The following is a 26,140-nucleotide window of genomic DNA, read 5'->3' as shown; positions in this document are numbered from 1 at the left end:
CACTGGGCCCCAGAGTTTACAGTTTGTAAAAATAAGACCAAAGACACAGGATCAAGAAGGACACTGACAATTTCCGAGCCCATACACTACTGCATGGACACCCAGAACTGCATATAAATTAGCATTCTGATAGCTGATGGTGACCAGCTTATATTCCAGACAGCATATGCTGTAAAATACTGTTGTAAGCAGAAATTTGAGCCAGGATATAATGAAATAATTTATTTTTTTAGAATAAATGCTTTCAGAGATGGGAATTAAAATTCTTTCCCCCAAAATCCTTTGACTACTATAAAAATTGAGGCATCCCCTTCTTTCTTGAGGTGTGTGAAATGAAGAGTCTTAGAAAAGAGACACAGAAAGAGAAATCTGACAGTGACAGCAACTACAGGAAACAACTTACACAAGTCTCCTAAAATAATCTACAGTTATCTGACATAAAAAATGCAGTAAGACTGTGTTTGAATAAGTATGTGGTTATCAGCTTGTACAGCAAGGAGAAATAATATATGGCAGAGCAAGAAGACGGAGCTGCCTTCCTGACCCAGAAGTACTGTCAATGCTGATGGGACACTAACACACTGTGCCCCATGCAGAATTCCATCTTGCTGCCCCTGCAGCTGGGAAGTCTTCCCAGTACTGTTTTTCTGTATTAAGAAGTGAGCATCAGCAACAATACACAGCAGGGATTACATCAGATCATACTTGGTGCGTGAGCATAAGCCTCATCAGGCAGTGAAGATTAGAAGGTAACATGCATGTCTCAACCACAGAAGACTGCTATGTAAGCAAAGCAAACCCCAAAACTTGGTGTTGGAACATACACTGACCCATTTCCAAAGAGACAGCATCAAGAACATCTAGGCAACAGTCTCCTACCGTGCAATGACCTTCACAGGTTAAATTGGTTAGACTATGTTCCCTTCAGACCTCAACTGTTACACAAGGCTTCTGTTTTACAGCTTACACATGGAAAAAAACAAGCCTCTGCTAGTTTTGAAAAACGCAATTTAACCAACAGTGTCAATTCTTAAAAGGACTTCCAACCAAATAGTGATCTGTCCTATAGATTCCTATCCATGACTACCACATGCTACCTGTAGGCAAAAAAACTGTTTAATTTTGCATTCTCCTTTTGAAATAAACTTATCTCAGTCTTCCCCTAACAAGTTAGATGGCCCTAAAATAGTGCACTGTAAATGAAAAGTAAAAATCTTACATTTAACTAATATTATTATCACTTAGCAGTGGAAGGTATACAAAATAACATTCTAAATACATAAAATGACACATAGACAAACATCATTAACATACATGTAGGGCTGTGTTCAGATAACAGATTTTGGCAGCCTGCTAAGCACTCCAAGCCCAGTGTTCCCTCCAGTGGCACACTACAGACTGTTTTCCTAACGCAACATTTCTCCACTTCCACAAGTATATTCTGACAGATTTCCACAAGAATATTCCAAAAGAATAAGCACAGACACAGTATTCACTAAGTGTTAAAAGTTTTCCTGCCCCCATTCTACATGTTTCAGCAGCTCAGGAATACAGCCCTAGCATTTCCTGTACTTACTCAGCTCATAAAGATTAGCATTCCTGTAACTGTCAGCAGCAGATCAGCTTAACGTAGCAGCAGTGGTCTAAATGGTTGTTTAAAAGGGGCTCAAAGTTTTAACAGCCATGTTCTGAATACTAACAAAGCCATACACATCTGCTGGATAAACAAAAGCATTTCATCAGATTTTCTTCTCTGTCATTACAGCTATCAAGAGGAACAAGTACACACTGCCTCTACTGCTCTCTACTGGAAACTAATAGAACAAAACTAGACAAAAATTGCTCCCCATCTGTTATCTGAAAAAAAAAAAAACCCCACCAAACCCCCCCCCCCCTTCCCCCGAAAACCCCACAAACCCCAGCATCTCATACACTAAACAGCTATAAAACATTTCTAAATCTTGAACCACTCAGGAAAACAACTTCTGGAAATGCCATTGTAACAAAATAACTACAAAACACTTTGTGACATTTACATTAGGGAACAAATAGGTAACACACAATAAGTGTAAGTGGTGCTTTAATAGCAATTTTTCAGGTAGTCTCAATGAGATGACACAAAGCTTTCAAGAACTTCCTGCTAGAACTGCTATACCAAACATTTTCATTAACTGTACATTTAACAGCAGAAATATTTGATGCACTCCGTCTGAGGCATTTTACTCATTTTAAAATTCCAGTTCTGCAACATGACTTGAAGTGTTAACAAACCATCAAAGACAGCCAGCTTGCTGGGTTGCTGGTGGAGCAAGAAGTATGGGGAAGGGACAAGGGGGAAGCAGAAAGAAGACAGGAAGAAGAAAGAACCAGCAGAGATCGAGAGCTGATGGCAGTGGCAGTGACCCTGAGCACTTCCTGTGGATGTGTAACACCTTTCTACAATGATTCAAAAACCTGATAATACTCCAGCTTTAAATGGGAGACTCTAGAACTACTAACAAGGCTCATGCTCAAGAACAGCATTTCCTCAGGTATGACAAATGACCAGGAACAGAAAGGAGACAGGAAAGGCAGAAAATGAAGGAAAGGATGCCAAGACACAGAAGCTGCTGAAGACTGTGAGAAACTCATTCATGACTTGTTTATTGCTTATGTCACACAGCAAGACATGTATCTCCAATTTACCTTAATATTCAATGTCTACTGTGTCACACAGTCAGCAATAGAAAACATTTATATTTACACACAGATGCTGTTCTATCATACTTGCTGAGAAGTGGTGAGCAGCAGCTGTCAGCCCATGAGAAGGACTACACCTAAAAAGAGATGTAGAGCAGCTTCTATAGTGAGAATATCCCTCAATCACAAATAATATTTACAGTTTTAGCCTGATAATACTTTGTGCACATCAACAAAACCAGAACGAATGAAAAGAAACAGTGATCACAGAAAATATGAAGGGAAATGAAGGTTCTCAATAACTACAGGGATTTACAAGGTCCAGTGGTATAACAGGCTGATTAAGAATTATGAAACCAAGAAAAGGCTTTGGCAGTTGTCATCTTACACAAACTTCAGCAACAGCCTTGTGAAATTTATTGCTGCCTTCTGCAGCTCAGCTCTGCTAAATAACGAAGCAAGGAACTGTGCCGATATACAGACAAACAGACACAGGCTAGAAAAGGTAGGAATGGAAAAAGATACAATTATACAGGCACACAGCATTACAGGAACTAAGTCACCTGCTACAATCTTGGATTAAACTAACATCAAGCTCTAGATTTCATAATATGCTATAATCTTCCCCCATCATAAGTAACCTACACATTAATACAAGCTTTTTCAAAGTTTCTTTCTCATCCTGTAAGCATTTTCACAGGAAGCCAGATTCAAGATTTAGTCTGCTCCCCCTCCCTCCACACCAGTCAAGACAGGTAATCTGCAAAGCACAACAGCAGACCATTGCACATTCCCCTCTCCACTGCCAGGCAGCATGGCATGGGCAAAAATTGGCAGGCACTCACACAGGGATTCAGTAAGTTAAAACAGTGCTCCTTCTCTTCTTCTGGGCCACTCAAAAGCAGCTGACTATCCACCCCAACCGGGAGGCTGCCTCCCAGACTTTATTTCCTGCTTTTAGCCAGCCACTTGGTTGTGCCTACAAGCCAAGCACAGTTCTCACTGTCAGATGAGGAGCCGTAATCTATGCTTAATGATAACTGTGAACCTACGAAGTTCTTTCTGTTTGCAGGAACACTGCAAATATTTTGTACGGTGTTCCAAAACCATTACTATGTGGTACTTCATGCATTATTCCACCAGAAAAATTACAGCAGTTCCCAATCCAGAACAGAGTGCTCACCTTTCCGTTTCACTCTACTGAGACTTGAAGAAGCATTCTGAAGAACGAAGAGCAGCTTTCCCTGTTAGCTAAATGTGTGTATTGGATTTACGTGGCAAGACCTTGGTAGCAGAGGGGCTGCAGGAGTAACCACTGTGAGAAGACACCAGAAGCTGTCCCCATGTCAGATGGGACCAGTTTCAGCCAGCTCCAAGATGGACCTGATGCTGCCCAAAACTGAGGCCATCAACAGTGCTGGTGGTGCCTCTAAAGTAACAGATTTAAGATGGGTAAAAAACACCGCATAGCAGCTGAGAAAGGGGAGGAAGAAAATGTTAGAGAAACAATCCTGCAGACACCAAGGTCTATGAAGGAGGGAGTTGGTGCTCCAAGCACTGGAGCAGAGATTCCCCTGGAGTCTGTGGTGCAAACCATGGTGAGGCAGGCTGTCTCCCTGCAGCCCATGAAGGTCCACAATGGAGCAGATTTCCCCCACGGCCCAGGGAGGGCCCCACACTAGAGCAGGGAGATGTTCCCTTAAGGAAGCTGCAGCCTGTGGAAAACCTGTGCTGGAGCTTCTGGCAGGAGCTGCAGCCTGTGGCAAAGACCCCATGCAGGAGCAGGCTTTCTGGCAAGACCTATGACTCTGCAGGGATCCTATGCTGGAGCAATCTGTTCCTGAAGGACTGCACTCTGGGGAAAGAGCCCACACTGGTGCAGTTTGTGATGAACTACTTTTAGTGGTATCATGCAAGATTTCTATTCTTGTGACTCATGTAGTGGAGGGAGAGGTACTGAGCTCTTGCCTCTGGGATACAGTGCTAGGACACCTGTGACTGGCTCAAAGCTGCATCATCAGGGGAGGTTCAAACTGAACATTTGGAAGCATTTCTTTACCAAAGGGTGGTCAAACACTGGAACAGGCTTCCTATAGAGGTGGTCAGGCCCCAGGGCTGTCAGTGTTGAAGAGGCATTTGGACCATGCCCTTCACACCATGCTTTAACTTTCGGTCAGCCCTGAATTGCTCGGGCAGTTGGAACAGATGATTGCTGTAGGTCCTTTCCAACTGAAATTCTGCATTGTATTGTGTTGTCTAGCCCATCTAAGAACTGCACCCTATGGGAAAGACCCACTTGGAGCAGTTCATGAAGGGCTGTCTCCTGTGGGAGGGATCCCACGCTGGTGCAGGCAAGAGCATGAGAAGGAAGGAGTGGCAGAGACAAAGCATTATAATTGACCAGTCCCCATTTCCCATCCCCCTGCACTGCTTGAGGGGATGAGGTGTAAGAGTTGAAAGTGAAGCTGAAGAAAGAAGGGAAGAAAGAAGAGGTGAGGGAAAGGTGTTTGGTTTTGATCTTTTTCTTATTTTCCATTATCCTAGTCCAGTTAACTGGCAATAAGTTAAATCTATTTCCCTAAATTGAGGCTGGTTTGCCCATGACAGTAGTTGGTGACTGATGTCCTTGTGCTTATCTAAACTGACAAGCTTTTTGTCATATTTTCTCCTTCTGCCCTGTCAATGTAAGAGTGATAAGAGTGACATGGCAGATGCTCGGTGACCAACCAAGGTCAACACGCGACAGTGCTCCAAATGTGTTTCCTGGGCAAAAACCTACTGCACTGTTACCTGCACCCCATCTTCAGCAGTAAAGTACAGGTACAGGTGCTTTTAGCCACACTTTTTTCAGCTTGGTGGTTAAAAAATTCTTCTGATAAACAGGGACTTGAAGCCACAGAGACCAAAGGGAACAGAAACAGTATTTCTCTTGTTCCCTTCAACTGCTCTAAATATCAGGCTACCATAATCCAATTTCATTTGCTCCACATACCATTAGTTTTCTTTAACATGGCCACTGGGTTTGTCTTACAGGACAGGGCTCACTGCTCTGGATTCCAAGAAGGCAGGCATCTAATGTGCAAAATCTTACCAGTGAAACATCTACATTCTCATCAACAGGAATCCAGAAATAGCCACTTTACCGGCATTTCCTACTGGAAGCAGTTCGGGTCAGTGCTGCTTACAGGGGCATTTACACTTCTTCAAATGCTATATAGCTAGGCTACCCAACTGCAGTTGCCTAAATCTTTTCCTGGAGATGTGAATTATTTTCCAAGAACTATGCCACCTAAATGTTTGTGCCTAAGACAGATTTCTGTTTGACCTTCCATATTACAGAAGTGCAGCACAGGGGACTGAAAACAGCTGAAAACATGCCATGTCAAACATAATTCTGTTAAGAAGCCAGCTTTTCAGTGCAATTTAGATTGCTCATGAACGAGGTTCCTAGTGTTAAAGCGCAACTGTTACAGCTTTCAAACAGTAATTATTTGGCTGATTTCCCTATGTTTGCTTTCTTTCCTGGTAATTATACAGTTAGTTATGCAAAATATTTCCAGTCATTTAGAGTTACGAAACTTGAAGTGAAATAACTTTACAATGCATCTTTCCCTTATCAAATTCTTTGCTCACAAATCCCCTCTCCCCCCCCCCCCCCAAATATCTCATGAGTAGAGATGTGAGTTTTCAGCACACACAATGACATCCCCAAACACTGCATTATTATAGGGCATCTTTCAACTCTTTAGCAGTTGAGCATAAACTATAAAATGAGACAATGCCACCCTTCAAAAGAACTTTCACAACAGAAAAACCTGTCTGATAAATATCACCGTCTTCTCTTCAAGGCAGTATTTCTTTCAACTACAAACTGACATCTGGCATGTGTCACAAACGTCTCCTGCACAGCCACAACACAGACAACCTTCACGTTCATTAGCCTCCAAGTTCTTTTCTAAATCAAACCTTGTCAAACACATCACACAAAGACATTTATATCTGTGGCAAGCCTGAATGTTTCAAGAATGGCTGGCTTCCAAACTTCTAGAGATCCCACTTAAAAGATATCAAAACAGCTTCTCCATGTTCTAACAAAGAACTTGTGACAGCAACTATGTAGAGATGAGAAAATCTTTGCAAAGATTGGAAAGCTTTTTAAAGAAAAAAATCTGTACCCAAGTGCCAGAAGAATGCCAGAAATTCTCTTCCACGGGAGAAAAAATAAATAAAAAAATCAGCCAATCAAGACAAGCCAACCAGTAAAAATTAAATAAAATCGTATTTCTCATATATTGAGCCACAAAAGAGGCATACTACATCAGTCAAATCCTTATGCCAAAACCAGCCCTACATAGCAAGAACAGATTTTGAATCAAAACTTCTTCACCAAAACAAAGGAAGATTCTATGGGAATTTTGATACCCCAGGTTGAAAAAAATTAAAAAAAATAAAAATTGCCTTGCTACTAATCAGAAAAATGATGCAAAAAGGATGCAGAAAAGATGGAAATGAAGCAGATGAAATAGATGAAGAGAAATAAAGCACTCAGAAAGAAAGATGCTCTTGTGAAACCCCACTTGCAGTCCTGTGTACAATTCTGGTGTCCTCAACATAAGAAGGACATGGAGCTGTTGGAACAAGTCTGGAGGAGGTCATGAGGATAGTAAGAGGTCAGGAGCACCTCCTGTATAAAGACAAGCTGAGAAAGTTGGAGAGAAGCCTGGATAAAAAAAGCTGTCTGGAGACCTCATAGCAGCCTTCCAGGATCTGAAGGGCCTATAAGGATACCAGAGAGGTGCCCTTCATCAGTGACTGCAGTGCTAAGACAAAGGGTGATGACTTTAAACTTTAACAGAAGAAGTTCAGATTAGATATAAGGAAAAAATTCTTCACTGTGAAGGTTGTGAGGCACTGGAACAGGCTGCCCAAAGAAGCTGTGAATGCTTCATCCTTGGCAGTGTTCAAGGCCAGGCTGTACAAGAGCCTGGGGTGACAGTGTAGTGTGAGACGCCTCTGCCCATAGATGACTTTATGGCCACTTCCAAACCTAACCATTTTATGATTCTATGAAACATAAAGCAGAAATAGTGTAACAAACAATTGTAAGGAACAGCTTTTCAACTTAGAGCACTAAATATGAGTGGTATAGATGTGAAAGGAAACCACATATCTCACTGTGGTTGCGATACCAGTTTTCCTGCTTGTGTGAGGAGAAAACAGGTACTACAGGGCAATCAACAAGTGACAAACCCCAGCATATTCAAAGTTTACCATACTCTGTGAAGTTCCCGGCTTCAGGAAAACACCATTACAACAAAGGGAAGTGTTACACAGGCCACTCTGCCTATACACCTCTCCCATTTCAGCTCCCTACAGGTTAATTTCTGGTTACTATATGTAACTGATTTTCAGCTCTGGGACCACTGCACTTTTTTTTTCTCCTAGCTTGATTTCAGCGTAGATAGCAATCTCCCTTCCCCCAGCTAATTTTACACCTGTAATTTATAATCAGTTTTACACCCCAGCTAATTCATCATCAGTTGTGGGATGTTAGCAGGGAGCCCGAACCCTGGTGGTTTGAGGTCATCACCCCAGCCGTTTATGAACGCTGCTTTTCACCCCATGAAGCATTCCACCGGGTTTCCGCTAGCGCAGCACGCTGCGAACCCGGGTCATGGCTGCTGCAGACAGATCACTGCCGAGGACGGAACGACCCGCGCAAGGCCCAGAGCGCTCACCGGCCGTGCCCGCCGTGCTTTACTGGTGGTGTCGCCGACACAGCATCACGCACAAAGAGGACTGGGCGTGTTCGCACACCCCGACACCGGAGCTGTGACTCCCACCTCAGCCAGCGGACCCGGCTCTGCTAGTCACGAAGCTCGCTGCGGAGCGGCCACCGCCTCACTCAACACCCTCCCTGCACCCCCGCCACGCTCCACGGCCGCCCCATCACGGCACCGTGGGCCACGGACACCGCACCTCCACTCGCTGCAGGGGCAGCTCCGCACCGCCGCTGCTGGGCAGGCCGCAACCCGAGGGGGCGACCCCTCACCCCATGTAAAATGGGATCAGTGCGGCAGGGGAGCAGCACCGAAACAAACTCGCCTCGCCTCACCCTCCGTCCCGGTGCCCCATTGAGGAGGAGCCACCGCCCCGCCCCCCGCCGCGGCACGCCCCCACCGCCACTTCCGGGGGTACCACATAGGTCCCAGGGCACAAAGGCCGTCGTAGCCGTTAGTCGGTGCAAAAGGGGTCGATGCTACGGCTGCTGGGATAAGGCTGCGCCGGTACCTGTGGTGGAGCAGTGCGTGCAGAGGGAGCCCCGGCGGCTCTCCCGCGGTGCTCAGGCCTCGCTGCGAAGCCGGGACGAGAGGGTGAGGTTCGGCGGCGGGGAGAGGGAGAGGGAGAGGGGGAGAGAGAGGGAGGGAGGGAGGGAGGGAGAGAGAGAGAGACGTGGGGAGGGAAAAAGATCGCGTCGACGTCGTTTCGCGCATGCGCAAGGCTTACCGCGCGAACCGCAGGGCAGCGGCAGATAGGGACTACCACTCCCAGCGTGCCGTACGCGGGCAGCGGCGATGTTGGCGGCCGTTGGCGCGGTGAATGCTGGGGGTTGTGTTGGTGGTAGGCGGGAGTGGGGATGAGTCGCGGCGGTATAGCTGTGCTGGAGGGCGTGCTGGAGGGCGTGCTGGAGGGCGGGCTGGAGGGCGGGCTGGAGGGCGGGCTGGAGGGCGGGCTGGAGGGCGGGCTGGAGGGCGGGCTGGAGGGCGGGCTGGAGGGCGGGCTGGAGGGCGGGCTGGAGGGCGGGCTGGAGGGCGGGCTGGAGGGCGGGCTGGAGGGCGGGCTGGAGGGCGGGCTGGAGGGCGGGCTGGAGGGCGGGCTGGAGGGCGGGCTGGAGGGCGGGCTGGAGGGAGGGGCGCTTCCCGGGAGGAAATTCTCTGGGAGGAGCGCCTTGTGCGGCCGTGGCTGTGAGTCTTTACAGCTCCGCTGTCGGCCTTTAGGTCCTCGGGTCTCCTGACCTGGTGTAGCGCCGTAGTATGCGATGCCGGGGTGTGTGCGAAGGGGCGGCGGGGGTAAGGGCGCTGTTCTAACGCGCTTTGCAGCGCCTCTTGGGCGGCGGTGTGCAATGCAGGTCCCGTCTTGACCTGGCTTTGCCCGTGTGGTCCGGTGTGCCAGCGGCTTGTTAGGCGCTGTGACGGTGGAGGTACCTCAGGAGTGGGGGTACTGTGAAATGGAGGGGGCTCTGTAAGGTATGGGTTAGTGTCCCAGAAGCTATGGAGGGGTGTGCGTTGAGTGTGACTGTCATACAATCGTTTGGGTTGGGAGGGACCTTCAAATGTCATCTAGTTCTGACCCTCTCCAATGAGTAGGGACATCTTCAACTAGATCTGGTTGCCCAGGGCCACATCCAGCCTGGCCTTGCATGTCTCCAGGAATGGCACATCCAGCACCTTCTCTGGGCAACCAGTGCCAGTGTTTTACCACTTTTATCGTAAACAGTTTTTTCCTTGCGTCCAGTCCAAGTCTTTTACTTTAAAACCATCACCTCTCATCCTGTCGCAACAGACCTGCTAAAAAGTCCTTCCCCATCATTCTTACAGGCGCCTTTTAAGACCTGAAAGGCTGCAATAAGATCTTCCCAGAGTCTTCTCTTCTCCAGGCTGAACATACCCAACCCTCTCAGCCTTGCCTTGTAGCAGAGGTGTTCCGTCCCTCTGACTATTTTTGTGGTCCTCCTCTGGACCTCTGTTTACAGGTTCCTGCTAGCACTTTGGTTAGGAAAGATGTATTTGAGGCTGCTTGGGGAATTCCTGTCTCTGCTAGGAATTACAAATAGAGGTAGGGGAGATACTCAAAAGCTGGATTAAAAAAAACCACCAAAACCAGCTGGGATTGTGATGAGCGAAGGCTTAAAAAAGCAAAATAGTAAAATGGCTAGCAAGTGTAACTGTTTTGGCTAAGACAAACCAAAGATCCCTGGTTACATGGAAGGTTAGTTATCTTTGCCAGATACTTTTCCTTGTAAAGCAGTATATTCTTTTCCAGCTTCAAAGGAATTAAGGATCAGTTGCTACTTGTGAAAGTGTTTGATTTTTATGTACTACCAGATTATGAGTTATCTGAGTTCTAAATAACAGAATGTTATTTTCAGTTCAGGTTTTTTAAGATTAGGCTAAACAAAGTATATTGGGTGTTGGACGAGGGAGATAGGGGTAAACAAGTAGGGACATAAGAAACTAAATACCCAGGAGGGAAGCTCATTTGATGCTGTCCTTCAGACAGCAGTCCAGCAGATTATTGATGCACTCTGCTGGATCAGGATCCTGCTAAATACATTAAATGTGTACTATATGGATACTATGTAAGTATTATTTCTTTGCTGGCTTATGAGTGCTATTTCAGACTTACATAGTAGAAACTGCCGTTGCAGGAATGAGCATAGAATTTCTGTTTAGCTGATGTATAAGCAGTGGTTTTGCTCAGGTGTATCTTACTGCTGTGCAAATTTGCTTTTTTAGAATCTAGAACCATGTACTATGTGGGGATTATTCACTGTTTGTGACAAGCATTCGACGAGCAAAAAGTACTGAAAGAATAAAGATTGTCCTGGAACATCTTTTCTTGCCATGTGTGAACATCTCTTTCAAGCCAAAATGGTCCCTCCTCCCAGTGGTTAGGTGATAAATCATACCTGGCTAGTTTTGACTTCTAGCCATGCTTGAGTAGCTGCAGCACAGCCTTCAGGATGTGATAAACACATAAATGTATCGGCTTTTGCGAATCATAGATGTTGCTATGTGGACATAACTGTGTGAGTTCACAATAACAGAAACAAAGCTCTCTAAGGACAGAAGATTAGACAACAAGTTGAAAATGGCCAGAACTCTTGAGCAAAATGGAGTCACATAGCAAAAGAATTTGTAAAGGTAAAAGAAAAGGGGGAGGGGGGGCTTGATATGGGGTAAGCTAGTGCCTGGAAAGCATAGGGTTAAAGTACTTTTAGCTTAATTTAGGTCAAAGATAAAGAACAATGTTTGTGATGTAAGTCTGTGGTGAGACAACAGGATTTAGTGGCCCCACTAAACATGAATGAATTATTTCACACCATCCTCCTACTTATCAGTTAGTTTGGAGACAGTGCCCCCTGAACATCTGCTAGCTTTGGATACTCCTTGTCTGCCTGTCCTGTTTTGCTTGCAATACGTTTTCATGAAGGTCACACTGTTCTAAATCTTTGCCAGCGATCAGAAACTTACATATATGGCTGGTTTCAGCTAATTTTGTGATTACTGGGGCATCCAACTGTGCCAAAGGTGAAAAGTACACTGTGAGGAAGACTGCTTACTTCATCCTGAAGACCCCTGCCTGCATGAGGAAGACTGCTTACTTCATCCTCAAGACCCCGGGCCACAATCACGGGAGAGCAGTGTGCAGTATGCCAAGAGGAGGAGACTTATGATCTTGGAGCTAGTTATAATATTCTCTGCCTATATGTGGGAATTACGAAATATTGCAATTAATGCAATAGTGAAAGTATATAAACCTGTAACAAAAGCTAATCAGTGCACCTCTCGCTACGCGCCAGTGCTGTTGCTTTTGCTTTATTGACTTTGTCCCTCAGTAAAACACTGTTATCTTGATTAGAGGAGTGAGCTTGTATTTCACAAGGAGGGCCCAGATTATAGCTTGGATGCACGCCCCTGGCAGATTAGATATTTTGACTGCTCTTCACCAGCACTGTTTAACTGTCAGAAACACTAGTTATTCAACTTCTCTGAAACAACAAAACCACGAATTTTACCCTGGCAGCCTCACCCTCCGTTCTGCTGTTACCCAGTTTACCATCTCGGTGGATTGCTTTGGCTTGTGCTATCAGATGTCAATTTTCAAGGAACTGATGTGCAAGCCAGGATCACTAGAAACATTACTATGTTCTGGCTCCACACCTTCCTTGTTCTGAGACACTCTTTCCTTGCAGGCAGGGTTGTAGTGGTGAAGTTTGTGCTAGATCTCTCAGGCATGAGAATTTTATTGTAAACACTAGTGTTGTATGACAGGAGAATTGGCTGGTCTTGAAAGCCAGCTCTATGGTTTGCAACATGAAGTATATTCAGTGGGGCAGAGGTCTTGCCACTGAATGTGAAGTTTCTGGCATGCATTTGAATTGACATACAGCAATGTTTAGCCCAGCTGTATATGTAGAATATAATATTCTATAAATAACATACCACATTTTAATTCCTGTGAGGAATAGAAATAAAATGGAAATAAAATAATAAAAAAATAAAATGGAATAAATAGAAATAAATAAAAGCAGGCATAATCATTCTTTAGAGCTCTTTACTTCCTTTTCACCCCCAAGTATAGTGAAGGTAGGTGAGAATCTCTAAATTGAAAAATAAACATCCTGACTTACACATTTAGTTTTCAAAGAACATCACTATATGAGATAACATAGATTCTGGAGTGACTGGATACTGTCACTTCCCAGTAATTATATGCCACTTAGCAGATGTAGCAGATGAACTGACTACTCCTTTTAGCAGGTGCTGTGTTGTCACACTGTCTAGTCCTGGGTCACTGGCAGGGTGGGCAAGAAATTTACCTAATGCTATGGATAACCAGCATTTACTAAGAAATGATGACGTGGTAGACCCCAAGCCTGATCCTGCTCTTGCAGCATCGGTTAGAGAAGGATCAAACTGCCATTCCATGTACATCTTTGTTGCTGCTACAGTAGATTTGGGGAAAAAAACCCAACCAACCAACAAAATCCTGAAATATTGTAGAGCCTGCATGAATAATTCTGCCTGTGAATATTTCTGCCAGTCATTAATTGCTGATTATTCTGATGGTGTCCTTGCCAGACCCAAGCATTTCCAGTACTAATGATGCATTTTACTAATGACATTTCATTTTAATATGATCAGGGAAGTCAGCCTGCATCAGGGAATGAATTGTTACCTTACATGCAGGGTCTGGTTTCAGACTTTAACTGTCAAATGAATTAATGAACAATATAAATTTGTCAGTTTCTGTCTGGGAGGTTGTTTCCCACCATTTGTTTATGTGTTGATTTGGGTTTTTTTTCCAACTAGGGTAGATTTTTGGACATGCTTAATTTCCAGCACGCCTCCTTTTGAGAGCTATCCAGATTTTTCTCTCTAGTCCCATTTCCTGCCCCATAAATAAAAGTGGAAGTCCCCATTGTTTGGAAGTTTTAAAATGTAAGTTGACAAAACCAGCTTTGCATAGAACAAAATTAGTGTGTCAAGCAGTGTCCTGTATTGGTTAGGTTGATAGCATGGAGATACTGCGAGCAGTGCAGGGGATGGTGTAACATCCCCTCAGACGTTATCTTATCAAGACACCTCTGAACTACAAGGAAACCAGTAAAAACTGAAGATGTGCTCCTCTGGCAGTTGCTCCATGTAACAGATAACGTGTATTTTGTTCAGGTTCTCAATGGTCCGTAGTGGGAAGAGTGGTGGGCTCCACCTGAAGCAGATTGCCTACTACAAGCGAACAGGAGAGTATCATCCCACAACATTGTCAAGTGAAAGAAGTGGAATCAGGAGAGCAGCCAAAAAATTTGTTTTCAAAGGTAAAAGCATTCTTTCAGACTACTTGGAAAATAGGTTTTTAGGTGGAGATTTGCTGATACGAGAAAAGAAAGAAAGCAGTATCTTGCTTTGCAGCATACTGTGGTTTTAATACAGAACTCTGCTCAATCCTAGTTAATATGTAACAGGATGTTTACAGAAACAGAAGCTTAATCTGCTTTAGTCATTTCCAGGTGGGATTTATTTATCTAGCTAAAAGCCAAACCTTGTTCTAGATACTGCGGAAGTACGTAGCTATTGTAATCCATAATGCAAAGGACTACAGAAAGGGAAATCCAGATCTGCAATGTTTGGTCTGGTCTGGAGGGTGCTCTGGCTGGGCAAGGATGTGCAAGGATGACTTTGCCATCTGTCATTTTAGAGCCTCCTGGCCCTTCCCAGCTTTATTCTTCCATGCAAAGAGGTATATGAACCTCTGTAGTCTGCTGTGCTCTTTTCAGTCCCATCAAACCTGACAAGGCTATGTATATAGAAAGCAGGGAGGAGTTAGAGTTGTGAATTGCAGTGTCAGATTGCTGGCAGGCAGACTCTAAACCCGATAACAAGTCCTATCTCTCCTTCCCACCCCTGGCACTAGCTTGTGTTTCAGTCAGGCTTCCTGTGGGAGCATTGTTTGCATTCTGACTTGCCCTCTTAGTGCCTTCTGTCCAGGCTAATAAATAAACAGAGGTGAGGCTTTTTGAAGGAAATAATTAAAAGTATTTATAAACAAATAGCTACATTCACACAGAAGTGAATTGAAGTTGATTTAATAAATTCTATACCTAATCATCCCCAGTAGTTCAGTAAACCAAACAAAAGACAAAGCACTTGCATATAATTTGCTGGTACTTTTCTTCTTTCAGGAAATAAATTGTACTATGTTGGAAAAGACAGAAACCAAATGCGACTGGTCATTATTTCAGATGAAGAGAAGAAAAAGGTGCTTGAAAAGTGCCATGAAAATGCTGCTGGCACTCATCATGGCATATCAAGGACACTAACTTTAGTGGAATCTAATTACTACTGGACCTCTGTAACAAATGACGTCAAGCAGTGGGTATGGTCTCATAGCTACAGAATATTTTTTAAATCTAGTCTGTTAGGGATGTTTTGTAACCCTGTGACTTGCATACAGCAAGCACCTATACTGCTTCATGATGAGGAAATGTAAGCTTACAATCAGACTGTAAAATGGTCTTGGCAGAGCACAGTGTTTCCTTTCTCTTTTTTTCTCTTACTACTGACCATGTAGCTTGCATATTGCTGTATGTTACCCAGTGGTGAGGAGCCGTCCTGCCTTTAAGTATGCAGAGCATATGTGGTCCTTGAGAAGAATTCTTCTTGCAGGTACTGTTACACATCTTTGTTGGGATGCAGTGTATCATCCTAAGGATATGTGCCCAGAGTGCCTGCTGGCACATAAGAATATGAAAATTTGTTCAGGACACAGTTAAACAAATCACTGCTTGGGAAAGTTCATTCTTCTCCCAAAGATACATGAACATGAGCCCCAGGCAGAATGTGATCCTTGTGGAAACTGTATGTAAATGTCCTTTACAGCCAAATTACTATTGCTGTCAGCTTGCTGCATCACCTGAATGCTTTGTGGTTCATTCACAACTGTAACATGAACTGAAATGAGTCTTTGCTTTCGATTCAGACTTGGGCAAAGGGGCTCTGTTCTGTAAGTAAAGCTGATCCATGTTATGCAGGGAAGATTGTGTATACTGCCAATGTTTTTCAGTCACGGCATACACAGTAGTACCAAAAGGGGAATGACTGGGACTTTGTTTTGATCCCAGCTGCTTGATACTTTCTTTAGTATTTACACATAGTAATGGATATTAAAATTTATACTGTGGCCTTGAAAGGGCACAGTGCTTTCAGGAAGGAGACGGTTCAGCTGTTTATTCCTGTATATGCCCTTTTCCCAGCCTTCGCTGTTGCTTGGCTTGGGTTTTATGCTGGGCCTGAAAAATCTAAGGGTAAAAAATAAGAAAAATGTTAAAATTAATTTGTTTCACATTGCCTGGTCTGACCCAACGTGCAGAGATTTATGGTCCTACTGATGATTGTCTTAAACCTTAACCATCACTTTTTATTGATAGCTTCTTCCCTGTTTTTTGCATCAGGTGTATGCTTGCCAGTATTGCCAAGCGGCAAAGAATACAGCCACCACAGCACCCAAAACACACCCTATCAAAGCGGAAGATCCATGGACAGCAGTCACTATAGACCTAATGGGACCTTTCAGTGTTACCAACAGAAGCCACAAGTACGTCATAATTATGACAGATTTGTTTACAAGATGGACTGTTATCTTGCCACTGCATGACATTTCAGCAGCTGAAGTTGCTAAGGCAATCACAAATGTGTTTTTCTTATATGGGCCACCTCAAAAAATGCCAATTGATCAAGGGAAGGAGCTTGTTCATGAGGTAATTATTTACGTGGCTGGTTTCTCCCTCTCTCTTTTTTCTTTTTTTTTTCCTTTCTTCCAAAAAACCCATATATTTTCCCCGGTAGTAAATTTGTAGTAAATCCACGTTATTCTTGAAAAAGACTGTAAATATTTTTTCTTCAATTAAAAAAAAAAAAAAAAGGGAAAATGTTAGTACATATAGAAAATGACGAACCAATTATTTGCTATTGTAACATTATGCAGTGTTTCCCAGGAATTTATTCTTTGAATGAAGAACAAAGCAAAATGATTGATTTTCTGGTAGAAGTAATGCAGATTTTGTCACTCAGTTGAACTGGCACAAGCTTCCACACTCCAACATGCTGTATTTAACAAGCATATTTAACATCCATATTGTCTGGTATAGAAGATAGCTAGGGGCATTTTTGACAGTGGCCTATAGTGATTATGATGAACTTTTCATACTTCTGTCCACTCACAAATGATGAATATGAGACTGCGATACAGAGGAAATGACAGATTGAGTTAGTAGTAGAAATGTGGTTAGAAACAATCAATTACTGTCTCCTAACCCATACTGATTGCTTTAGCTCTTACTTTTGACCCTGGACTGTTTGGTGGGAATATGTCTAAGACTTTAGCTCAGTCACCATCACATCAACAAAAGGGATGGAAGACTGAGTTTGTTTACTTAAACTGTGGTACAGGAGAGGGAAACCTTCAGTAATCATGTTCTTCTTCTTTTGAAGATAAATGAAGAACTGTTTGCACTGTTTGGAATGAAACAAATTGTGTTGTCTTATCCTCAGACAGATCACGTAAATGCAAGAACATGCAAAACAATCAAAGTTTTCCTTAACAAATACTGTATCAACCATCCAAATGATTGGGATGAGCATTTGTCTGCTATTGCCTATGCTTTCAATTTGACAGATTTGGTATGTCGATGTTCTTCTTCTTTTGACTGAAGTCCCCCAAAATATCTGCAAAGCTCTATGCTAAGTTTGCTTGCTTTCTGCTCCCCATTTAAATAGGAGACAGGTCAAACCACCCCATATATCCAAATGTTTAATCGTAACCCACACGTTGCTGAGCCAAGGAATATATGTATGGAAGGAGAATACAGTGTGCTTGCCAAAATATTTGAAGCAACTAAAACAGCCAGTCAAGCTCTAGAAGAAGAGAAAACCTCAGATTGCCAGGTAAATGTGTTTACTAATAAGAAGCCAGAAGGTAAAAGATAAAAATCTTGAAATATAATTAACCTTTAAAAGCAGCGTGGGGGGTTGCATGCTTTTTGGTGTTTCAGTTTTGTGGGCTTTCCCTTCCCTTCCCTTCCCTTCCCTTCCCTTCCCTTCCCTTCCCTTCCCTTCCCTTCCCTTCCCTTCCCTTCCCTTCCCTTCCCTTCCCTTCCCTTCCCTTCCCTTCCCTTTCTTTTCGGTTCAGTTTTTTTTTGGTTTTTTGTTTGTTTTGTGTTGTGTTTTTTTTTTTTCTTATGATTTCTACATTCCAGTGTAACAATTCCCATATGTATTAGGAGGGAGTAACCTTAGACCTATTACCAAGAGATTCCTATCTGACTTGGTGGGCTGTGTATCTAAGAAACTGAAACCCATTACCTGTGGGCTGTTGATTTATAAAGATGAATTCAATTTCTTCAGAATTCTTCAACCCCGCATATTGGGTTACACACATCCAATCCACTTAGTGTACTGCTTCCGCATTATTAGCTAGTTCTATGAAAACTCATTATTAGTTTTGGAAAAAAGAAAATGTGATTCATATATATTTTTCTGCAGGTGGAGAAAAACACTTCAGATGAACAGAAAATCAGTAACAAAATCACTGTCAAAAGGAAGCCAAAGCAGTTAAATACCACGCTACTTAAAGTTGGTCATGAAGTCCTCAGGCAAAGAAAAAACCGGTGGAAAGATGGTCATTTCCAGTCGGAATGGGTTGGTCCTTTCATTATAGATTATATCACAGATAATGGCCATGCAATATTAAGAGATGACACAGGATCCAGGTTGAAAAGACCCATCAAGATGTCTCACCTCAAGCCATACATAAGAGAGTCCAGTGAAAAAGGTATGTGTATGTGTGTGTGCGTATTTCATATATATGGAGAGATTTAACATTTTGATGTTGTTTTGGGTTTCGTTTGTTTAGGGTTTTTTAACTTTTCTGTCATGTCAGTTTTTAGAAAACACAAGCTTCTTTTTGATTCAGGATCCTTGAAAAGGAAACGAAGTTCCACTCTAATTGGCATGTGCAGTTAAGCTTTGGTTATTGAAAATGCATATAAACTGCATTGAGATAGTAATTTCTTCCATCACCCTTTAAAGCTGAGGGACTTGCAAAGCTGAGACTAATCCTGGAATTTCATGTGAGAAGGTGATACTTATGCCAGTCATCAATTACAGATTTCATAACCAAGATACTGTTTTCATGTTGTGTCTTGAGGACACTATTTTTACTGTTGGACAGTCACTCTGGCTTCCAGTTCCTCATTGAACTACTGATCCATAAGGAGGAAGCCATATACATGTCAAGCCTGCAGATAATCTCCAGCTGTTACAATGGCTTTAGTAAATTGTGTCATAGTGTAAAAAGTTAACTGTAGTTGCCTTTGTAGGATGACAGCATAGTATGTTTACCAGTAGCAAAGCAGTATGTAAACATAGAGTCTCTTTCCTTTCCCAGGAAGTGACTAAAGATCAGTTATCTGATACCGGCAAAAACTTCAATGATGAATGGTTATGAATACTTACAAATCTTAAAATTATAGACTGATATTCATATATATTTTCATTGTGTAGAGAGGCAAACCAGGTTTTTCCAAAATAATAGGTGTTTTTTATCAAACAGCCTAATAGCAATCAAGGATCAAGAGTATTATTTCAGGTGGATAAGAACAGTGAAACTGGGCAGTGAATGGCATAGTGAATTTCATCTGTTTTCATCCATAAAGAAACACATGTATCTTTGTAACAAAAGACTCCTCTTTATTAGCAGGGGTCTACTTTTTTGTTATCTGCAGCTGCTATGGTATAAGTCTGGTGGCAGATACATTTAATCATAACCCACGCATTGCTGAGTCAATGAATATACGTGTGGAAGGAGAATATAGTATGTTTGCTATGGTGTAAGTCTGGTGGCATAACCTTGGATGACAGCAAAGCATTTGTAACAGTCTCTGAAATCAAAGTGCAGAAAGTACGTCTTGGGTGAGGGTATTTGTGTCCTTGCCTCATAACTTTGTAAGTGCTACTAAAGTGTTTTGTTTACTTTGCACCTCACCAAATGAACATCCTGCTGATCCACCTGTAAAGAGGATCACTACTTGTGCCCCCAGGAAGAAGCAGCGGGTCATAGTAGTAGGTGACTATTTTGAAAGGCACAGAGGCACCATCTGTCAGCCTGACCCAGTCTTGAGGGATGTGTGTTGCCTACTGGGGCCTTGGATCGGGATGTTGCTGAGAGGCTACCTGGTCTAGTAAGTCCCATGGACTGTTACCCACTTCTAGTGGTCCGTGTAGGTGCCATCAGAAGCCTGGAAAGCATTAAGGACTACAAAGCTCTGGGAGAGATGATTAGGGGCTCTGGGGCTCAGACAGTTTTTTCATTGATCCTCCAGGTCAAAGAGGAGGACCTTGAAAAGTCCAGGCGGATTTGGCAGGTTAATAAACGGTTAGAACAGTGGTGCCATAATCAGGAGTTTGGTTATTTAGAACACGGGACTCAATTTGGGAGGCCAGGTCTACTGGAGGCTGATGGAGCTGCTTTGGTAGGAGGCTTGCCAGGCTAGTCAAGGCAGCTTTGAACTAGGTGTATTGGAGAGGGGAGCATCATTCCATCCCAGTACTCCCAGTCAGTCGCCAGCACCTGTAATAAATGCTTGGAGCGATGCAGAGAGATTGCAGCCACTCCAGCCAATGAGCCGGCTTCATTTGGAGCTCAGCTCAGATGCATCTGTACAAACACCCTTAGTATGGGAAATAAATACAAGGAATAAGAGGCATGTGCACGGCTACAAGGATATATCATTGGCATCACAAAAACATGGTGGGATGGCTCCTATGACTGCAATGTCAGAATGCAAGGTTACATGCTCTTTAGAAAAGACAGGCCTGGCAGACGAGGAGGGGGAGTTGCCTTTTATGTTAGGGATAGGCTGGAGAGTATGGAACTCTATCTGAAGATGGGTGATGAACCAACAGAGAGTTTGTGGGTCAAAGCGAGAACAGTGATGGGAGACATTAGTGTGGGGATCTGTTACAGGCCAACTGATCAGGAGGATTCTTGTGAATGAAGCGCTCTATAGACACGTAGGAGCAGCCTCACGTTCGCAGGCCCTTGTTCTCATGGGGTACTTCAACCACCCTGATATCTGTTGGAAGGAGAGTACGGCCCGGCACAAGCAATCCAGGAGGTTCCTCAATTGTGTAGAAGACAACTTCCTTCTGCAAGTAATAGAGGAGCCGACAAGGAGAGGTGCCATGCTTGACCTCATGCTCACCAGCAGGGAGGGGCTGGTTGGAAATGTGATGCTCCAGAGCAGCCTTGGATGCAGCGATTATGAGATGGTTGAGTTCGAGATCCTCAGGACAGTGAGAAAAACGTGCAGCAAGCTCACTGCCCTGGACTTCAAGAGAGCAGACTTTGGCCTCTTCAGGAACCTGCTCAGTAAGGTTCCATGGGATAAAGCCCTAGAGGGTAGGGGGCCCAAGACTGTTGGTTGATACTCAAAGATCACCTGCTACAAGCTCAGGAGTGTTGCATCCCAACTAGAAGGAAGTGCAGCAGGAGGGCCAGGTGACCTCTGTGTATGGATAAGGAGCTGCTGAGGAAACTTTGAGGGAAAAAAGAGGATTATAAAAGGTGGAAGCAAGGACTGGCGGTCTGGGAAGAATACAGGGATGTTGTCTGGAAAGCTAGGGACCAGGTTAGGAAAGGTAAGGCCCAGTTAGAATTGGGGCTGGCCAGGGATGTCAAGGGTAACAGGAGGGGCTTCTATAGGTATGTCACAAGTAAAAGACAGACTGGGGATAATGTAGGCCCCCTCAGGAAGCTCTTGGGAGAACTGGCTACACAGGATTTGGAGAAGGCTGGGGTTCTGAATGACTTCTTTGCCTCAGTTTTCGCTGCCAAATGCTCTAACCACACCATCCAAGTCTTGGAAGGCAGATGCAGGGACTGTGAGAATGAAGACCCTAGGCCTACTGTAGGAGAGGATCTGGTTCAAGAGCATCTTAAGAACCTGAACATGCACAAGTCCATGCGACCTGAATGAATTCCATCTGTGGGTCCTGAAGGAGCTGGCAAATGAAGTTGCTAAGCCACTGTCCATCATATTTGAAAAATCATGGCAGTCAGGTGAAGTTTCCAGTGTCTGGAAAAAGGGAACTATAACCCCCATTTTCAAGAAGGGGAAAATGGATGACCCAGGGAATTACAGACCAGTCAGTCTCACCTCTGTGCCTGGCAAAATCTTGGAGCAGATTCTCCTGGAAGGCATGCTAAGGCACATGAAAAACAGCAAAGTGCTTGGTGACAGCCAGCATGGCTTCACTAAGGGGAAATCCTGCCTGGAAAGCCAACCATGTCCTAAGCTTCATCAGAAGAAGTGTGACCAGCAGGTCGAAGGAGGTGATTCTGCCCCTCTGATCATGTGAGACCTCACCTGGAGTATTGTGTGCAGTTCTGGTGTCCTCAACATAAAAAGGACATGGAACTGTTGGAACAAGTCCAGAGGAGGGCCACGAGGATGATCAGGGGACTGGAGCACCTCCTGTATGAAGATAGGCTGGGAAAGTTGGGGCTGTTCAGCCTGGAGAAGAGAAGGCTGCGTGGAGACCTCATAGCAGCCTTCCAGTACCTGAAGGGGGCCTACAAGGATGCTGGAGAGGGACTCTTCATTAGGGACTGTAGTGATAGGACAAGGGGTAACAGGTTAAAACTTAAACAGAGGAAGTTTAGATGTAAGGAAGATGTTCTTATACTGTAAGGGTGGTGAGGCACTGGAATGGGTTGCTCAAAGAAGTTGTGAATGCTCCATCCCTGGTGGTGTTCAAGGCAAAGTTGGACAGAGCCTTGGGCAACATGGTCTAGTGAGAGGCACTGCCACCCATGTCAGGGGGGTTGGAACCAGCTGATCTTAAGGTCCCTTCCAAGCCTAACTATTCTATGATTCTATGTAAGCAAGATAGGCCCCAACCTCGTCTTCCAAAACTGAAGTATTAATGCCATTTTGACGGTTGCACTTCTAATTTGTCTGGTTAGACTGTTTTCATTTTATTTGAACTCATTTGGAAAAGTCAAACACTGTAACCATATTGAATAAAGAAAAGCTCAATAGTACTGTTACAATAGCAGTTGCCGTTATTACCTTTAAATTCTGTAAATCTTTTAATTCTGTTTTTACTGCTTAGAAAAGCTTTTTTGTGCTGCATTAAGATTTCCCAGCAAGATCTTGGAGTAGCCATGTTTCTCTCTGTAGGTGAAATGAAACAATCTGCATGTCCATTTATTTAACGTATTAGTTTGATAGGTAATTATGACAGATGTCAAGCTAGTCACTAACCTAGCAAAGAAAAACTCTAAAAAAACTCTGAAAACATTGCAAGCATTGTTTTGTGGATGTAATGAGATGCAGCCAAACATTTGGTGCTCAGTGAAATTAGAAAATACACTGCTAACACTCAAACATTCTTGTCTTTTTACAGACATTGTTTTAAAAAGTAAGTTTCCACCTGACTATCATTTTAAATATGGCTTGAAGGATCTGATTTGATGGCTGCTTTTCTTTTACAGACAACCATTACTTTTTACAAGGCGCAGTAGTTGTTGACCATGACTATATTGGCTTATCTGAAAAATCCTATAATCCAAGGCAACAAGACTCATTTGCAGAAGGAGATGTGATGTCTGCTGTACAAATGCTGCCTGCAGCCTGCAAAGACCAGGAGCCAACAGATGGTAAACATCAGTCTGAGCTGACAGAAGATCATTACATTGAATCAAACACTACAAAGACAGAAAAATGGCCTTCACCTTGTTTGACACTTCAGACCAAGATAGAGGATACTTAAGCATGGTCTTAAGTTACCTGTCATTGACAAACAGTTTGAAACTTGTGGCAGACTGGAAAAAAAATTCTTAGCCAAATCCACTTTCCTACTTTATGGATATTGAAGTATATCCATATAGAAGATACAGAAGTACTGCAGCTACCCACTGGCTAATTTGTATGGGTGTTAAGAAGGGATTGCTCTGTTAACAGAAACAAAGACGCATGTAAAAGAACATGTTCAGCTACTGTATCAATTTAAGAGCACTGTATGTATCCAGTAGTTAATTTATGTGGGTGTTGAAAAGCATTCAGTGACCAAAAAGCACAAGCACAGCCTAGTAAAAGCACATGTTGTCATCATGTATTTGAATTTCAGGTACAGTTGGTAGAAGAGCTGTTTGGCTGTACCTGACTGTTATCCTCACAATGCATCATTTTACTGTAATAACCTTTTCATTAATCCTTAGATAACTCATTTCTAATGTCATCTAAGGATTAATGAAATGTGTGTTGAAGATACTGTGGGGTGAATATAATCTAAGCAACTTGATGTAAATTTTACCTCCAGTGTAGGGAAGCTGGTGTCCTCCTTTTCCTGTTATAAAGAGAAACTGGTTTATGCTGAGAAGCTGCAAATATTGATTTCTGCAGCTTTTAGTTTGTAGTCTAACCCACAGCTCTAAGATTTCACGAAATACCAGAGCTGCCAAAATCAAGTCATGTAGTGTTCTGCACGTGAAAATGTGTGTCCCTTCAGCTGCTCCCACTTATCAAAATTCTGCTAGGGTAAGCAGTTTGAATTTCTCAAAATCTTAAGTGTATTTAGCATTAATTTCTGCTTTTTTCCCTCCAAACATCTGCTTTTTTTTTTGGCTACATCTTCCCATAGCCACTACAGGTTTGGAGACTTACACTGACAGTGGTCAAGGGAATGGTGAAGCACTGGTGTTACTTATTCTCTGAACTCCTTGAGTAAATTGTTAAGGGTCTGGACTTCCTGCTGAAGAAGATGGTATTTCAGCTGAACAAGAATTATTTCATGTGGAAAACTGATGAGTGCAAGTCAGTTCTTTTTATAGAGGACTGACACAAAAGAAGATAGCTAGCAGAAAACTGAATTTAGAAATTCACCAACTTCTATCTGATACTCATAGAATCATAGAATCAGAATAGTTAGGGTTGGAAAGGACCTTAAGATCATCTAGTTCCAACCCCCCTGCCGTGGGCAGGGACACCTTACACTAAACCATATCACCCAAGGCCTCGTCCAACCTGGTCTTGAACACTGCCAGGGATGGAGCATTCACAACTTCCCTGGGCAACCCATTCCAGTGCCTCACCACCCTAACAGGAAAGAATTTCCTTCTTATATCCAATCTAAACTTCCCCTGTTTAACCCGTTACCCCTTGTCCTATCACTACAGTCCCTAATGAAGAGTCCCTCTCCAGCATCCTTGTAGGCCCCCTTCAGGTACTGGAAGGCTGCTATGAGGTCTCCATGCAGCCTTCTCTTCTCCAGGCTGAACAGCCCCAACTTCCTCAGCCTGTCTTTATACAGGAGGTGCTCCAGTCCCCTGTTCATCCTCGTGGCCCTTCTCTGGACTTGTTCCAACAGTTCCATGTCCTTTTTTATGTTGAGGACACCAGAACTGCACACAATACTCCAGGTGAGGTCTCACATGATCAGAGGGGCAGAATCACCTCCTTCGACCTGCTGGTCACACTAATTCTGATGAAGCTTAGGACATGGTTGGCTTTCTGGGCTGCAAGCACACACTGCCGGCCCATGTTCATTTTCTCATCAACCAACACCCCCAAGTCCATCTCCGCAGGGCTGCTCTGAATTTCTTCTCTGCCCAACCTGTAGCTGTGCCTGGGATTGCTCCGACCCAGGTGTAGGACCTTGCACTTGGCATGGTTAAACTTCATGAGGTTGGCATCAGCCCACCTCACAAGCATGTCAAGGTCCCTCTGGATGGCATTCCTTCCCTCCAGCATATCAACCGAACCACACAGCTTGGTGTCATCGGCAAACTTGCTGAGGGCGCACTCAATTGCACTGTCCATGTCAGCGACGAGGATGTTAAAAAAGATCGGTCCCAACACCAACCCCTGAGGGATGCCACTCGTTACTGGTCTCCAGCTGGACATTGAGCCATTGACCACAACTCTTTGTGTGCGGCCATCCAGCCAGTTCTTTATCCACTGAGTGGTCCATCCATCAAATTGATGTCTCTCCAATTTAGAGACAAGGATGTTGTGTGGAACAGTGTCGAATGCTTTACACAAGTCCAGGTAGATGACATCAACTGCTCTACCCCTGTCTATCAGTTCTGTAGCCCCATAATAGAATGCCACCAAGTT

At 43.7% G+C, this 26,140-nt stretch overlaps 2 protein-coding genes across 9 annotated transcripts in view; one reads left to right on the top strand and one right to left on the bottom strand.

Moving 5' to 3' along the window:
• Positions 1–9,065, bottom strand: part of PPIP5K2 (diphosphoinositol pentakisphosphate kinase 2) — a 48,862-nt gene extending 39,797 nt beyond the window's left edge. For 6 of the 7 annotated variants that reach the window (XM_061479042.1, XM_061479044.1, XM_061479046.1 and 3 more), the window contains exon 1: positions 8,971–9,065. The gene's annotated coding sequence lies outside the window, so the exon portion shown is untranslated. Of the gene's footprint in view, positions 1–8,417; positions 8,442–8,970 lie in introns of those variants that run through there. The other variant, XM_061479043.1, reaches the window with a different exon arrangement.
• A 4,695-nt stretch (positions 9,066–13,760) lies between these two features.
• On the top strand, positions 13,761–24,632 carry GIN1 (gypsy retrotransposon integrase 1). Of its 2 annotated transcripts, none has more exons than XM_061479057.1 (8): positions 13,761–13,904; positions 14,136–14,281; positions 15,146–15,339; positions 16,415–16,720; positions 17,454–17,642; positions 17,739–17,906; positions 18,504–18,792; positions 19,168–19,857. In XM_061479057.1, coding segments are annotated over exons 1-8 (1,353 nt in total). In that variant the 5' UTR covers positions 13,761–13,902; the 3' UTR covers positions 19,227–19,857. The 2 variants fall into 2 exon arrangements, with proteins under 2 accessions (XP_061335041.1, XP_061335040.1); XM_061479056.1 differs by lacking the exon at positions 19,168–19,857 and adding an exon at positions 23,518–24,632 and having other exon boundaries at positions 13,762–13,904.
• Positions 24,633–26,140: the final 1,508 nt, after the last annotated feature.

Source organism: Pezoporus flaviventris, unplaced genomic scaffold (genome assembly GCF_033815535.1).
Source record: "Pezoporus flaviventris isolate CSIRO_AGI_PZ_B2104156 unplaced genomic scaffold, CSIRO_AGI_Pfla_v1 ptg000140l, whole genome shotgun sequence".
In the NCBI taxonomy this organism is placed as follows: Eukaryota; Metazoa; Chordata; class Aves; order Psittaciformes; family Psittacidae; genus Pezoporus; species Pezoporus flaviventris.
The sequence above is the reverse complement of the archived record's forward strand: the minus strand, read 5'-3'. Positions and strand labels throughout refer to the sequence as shown.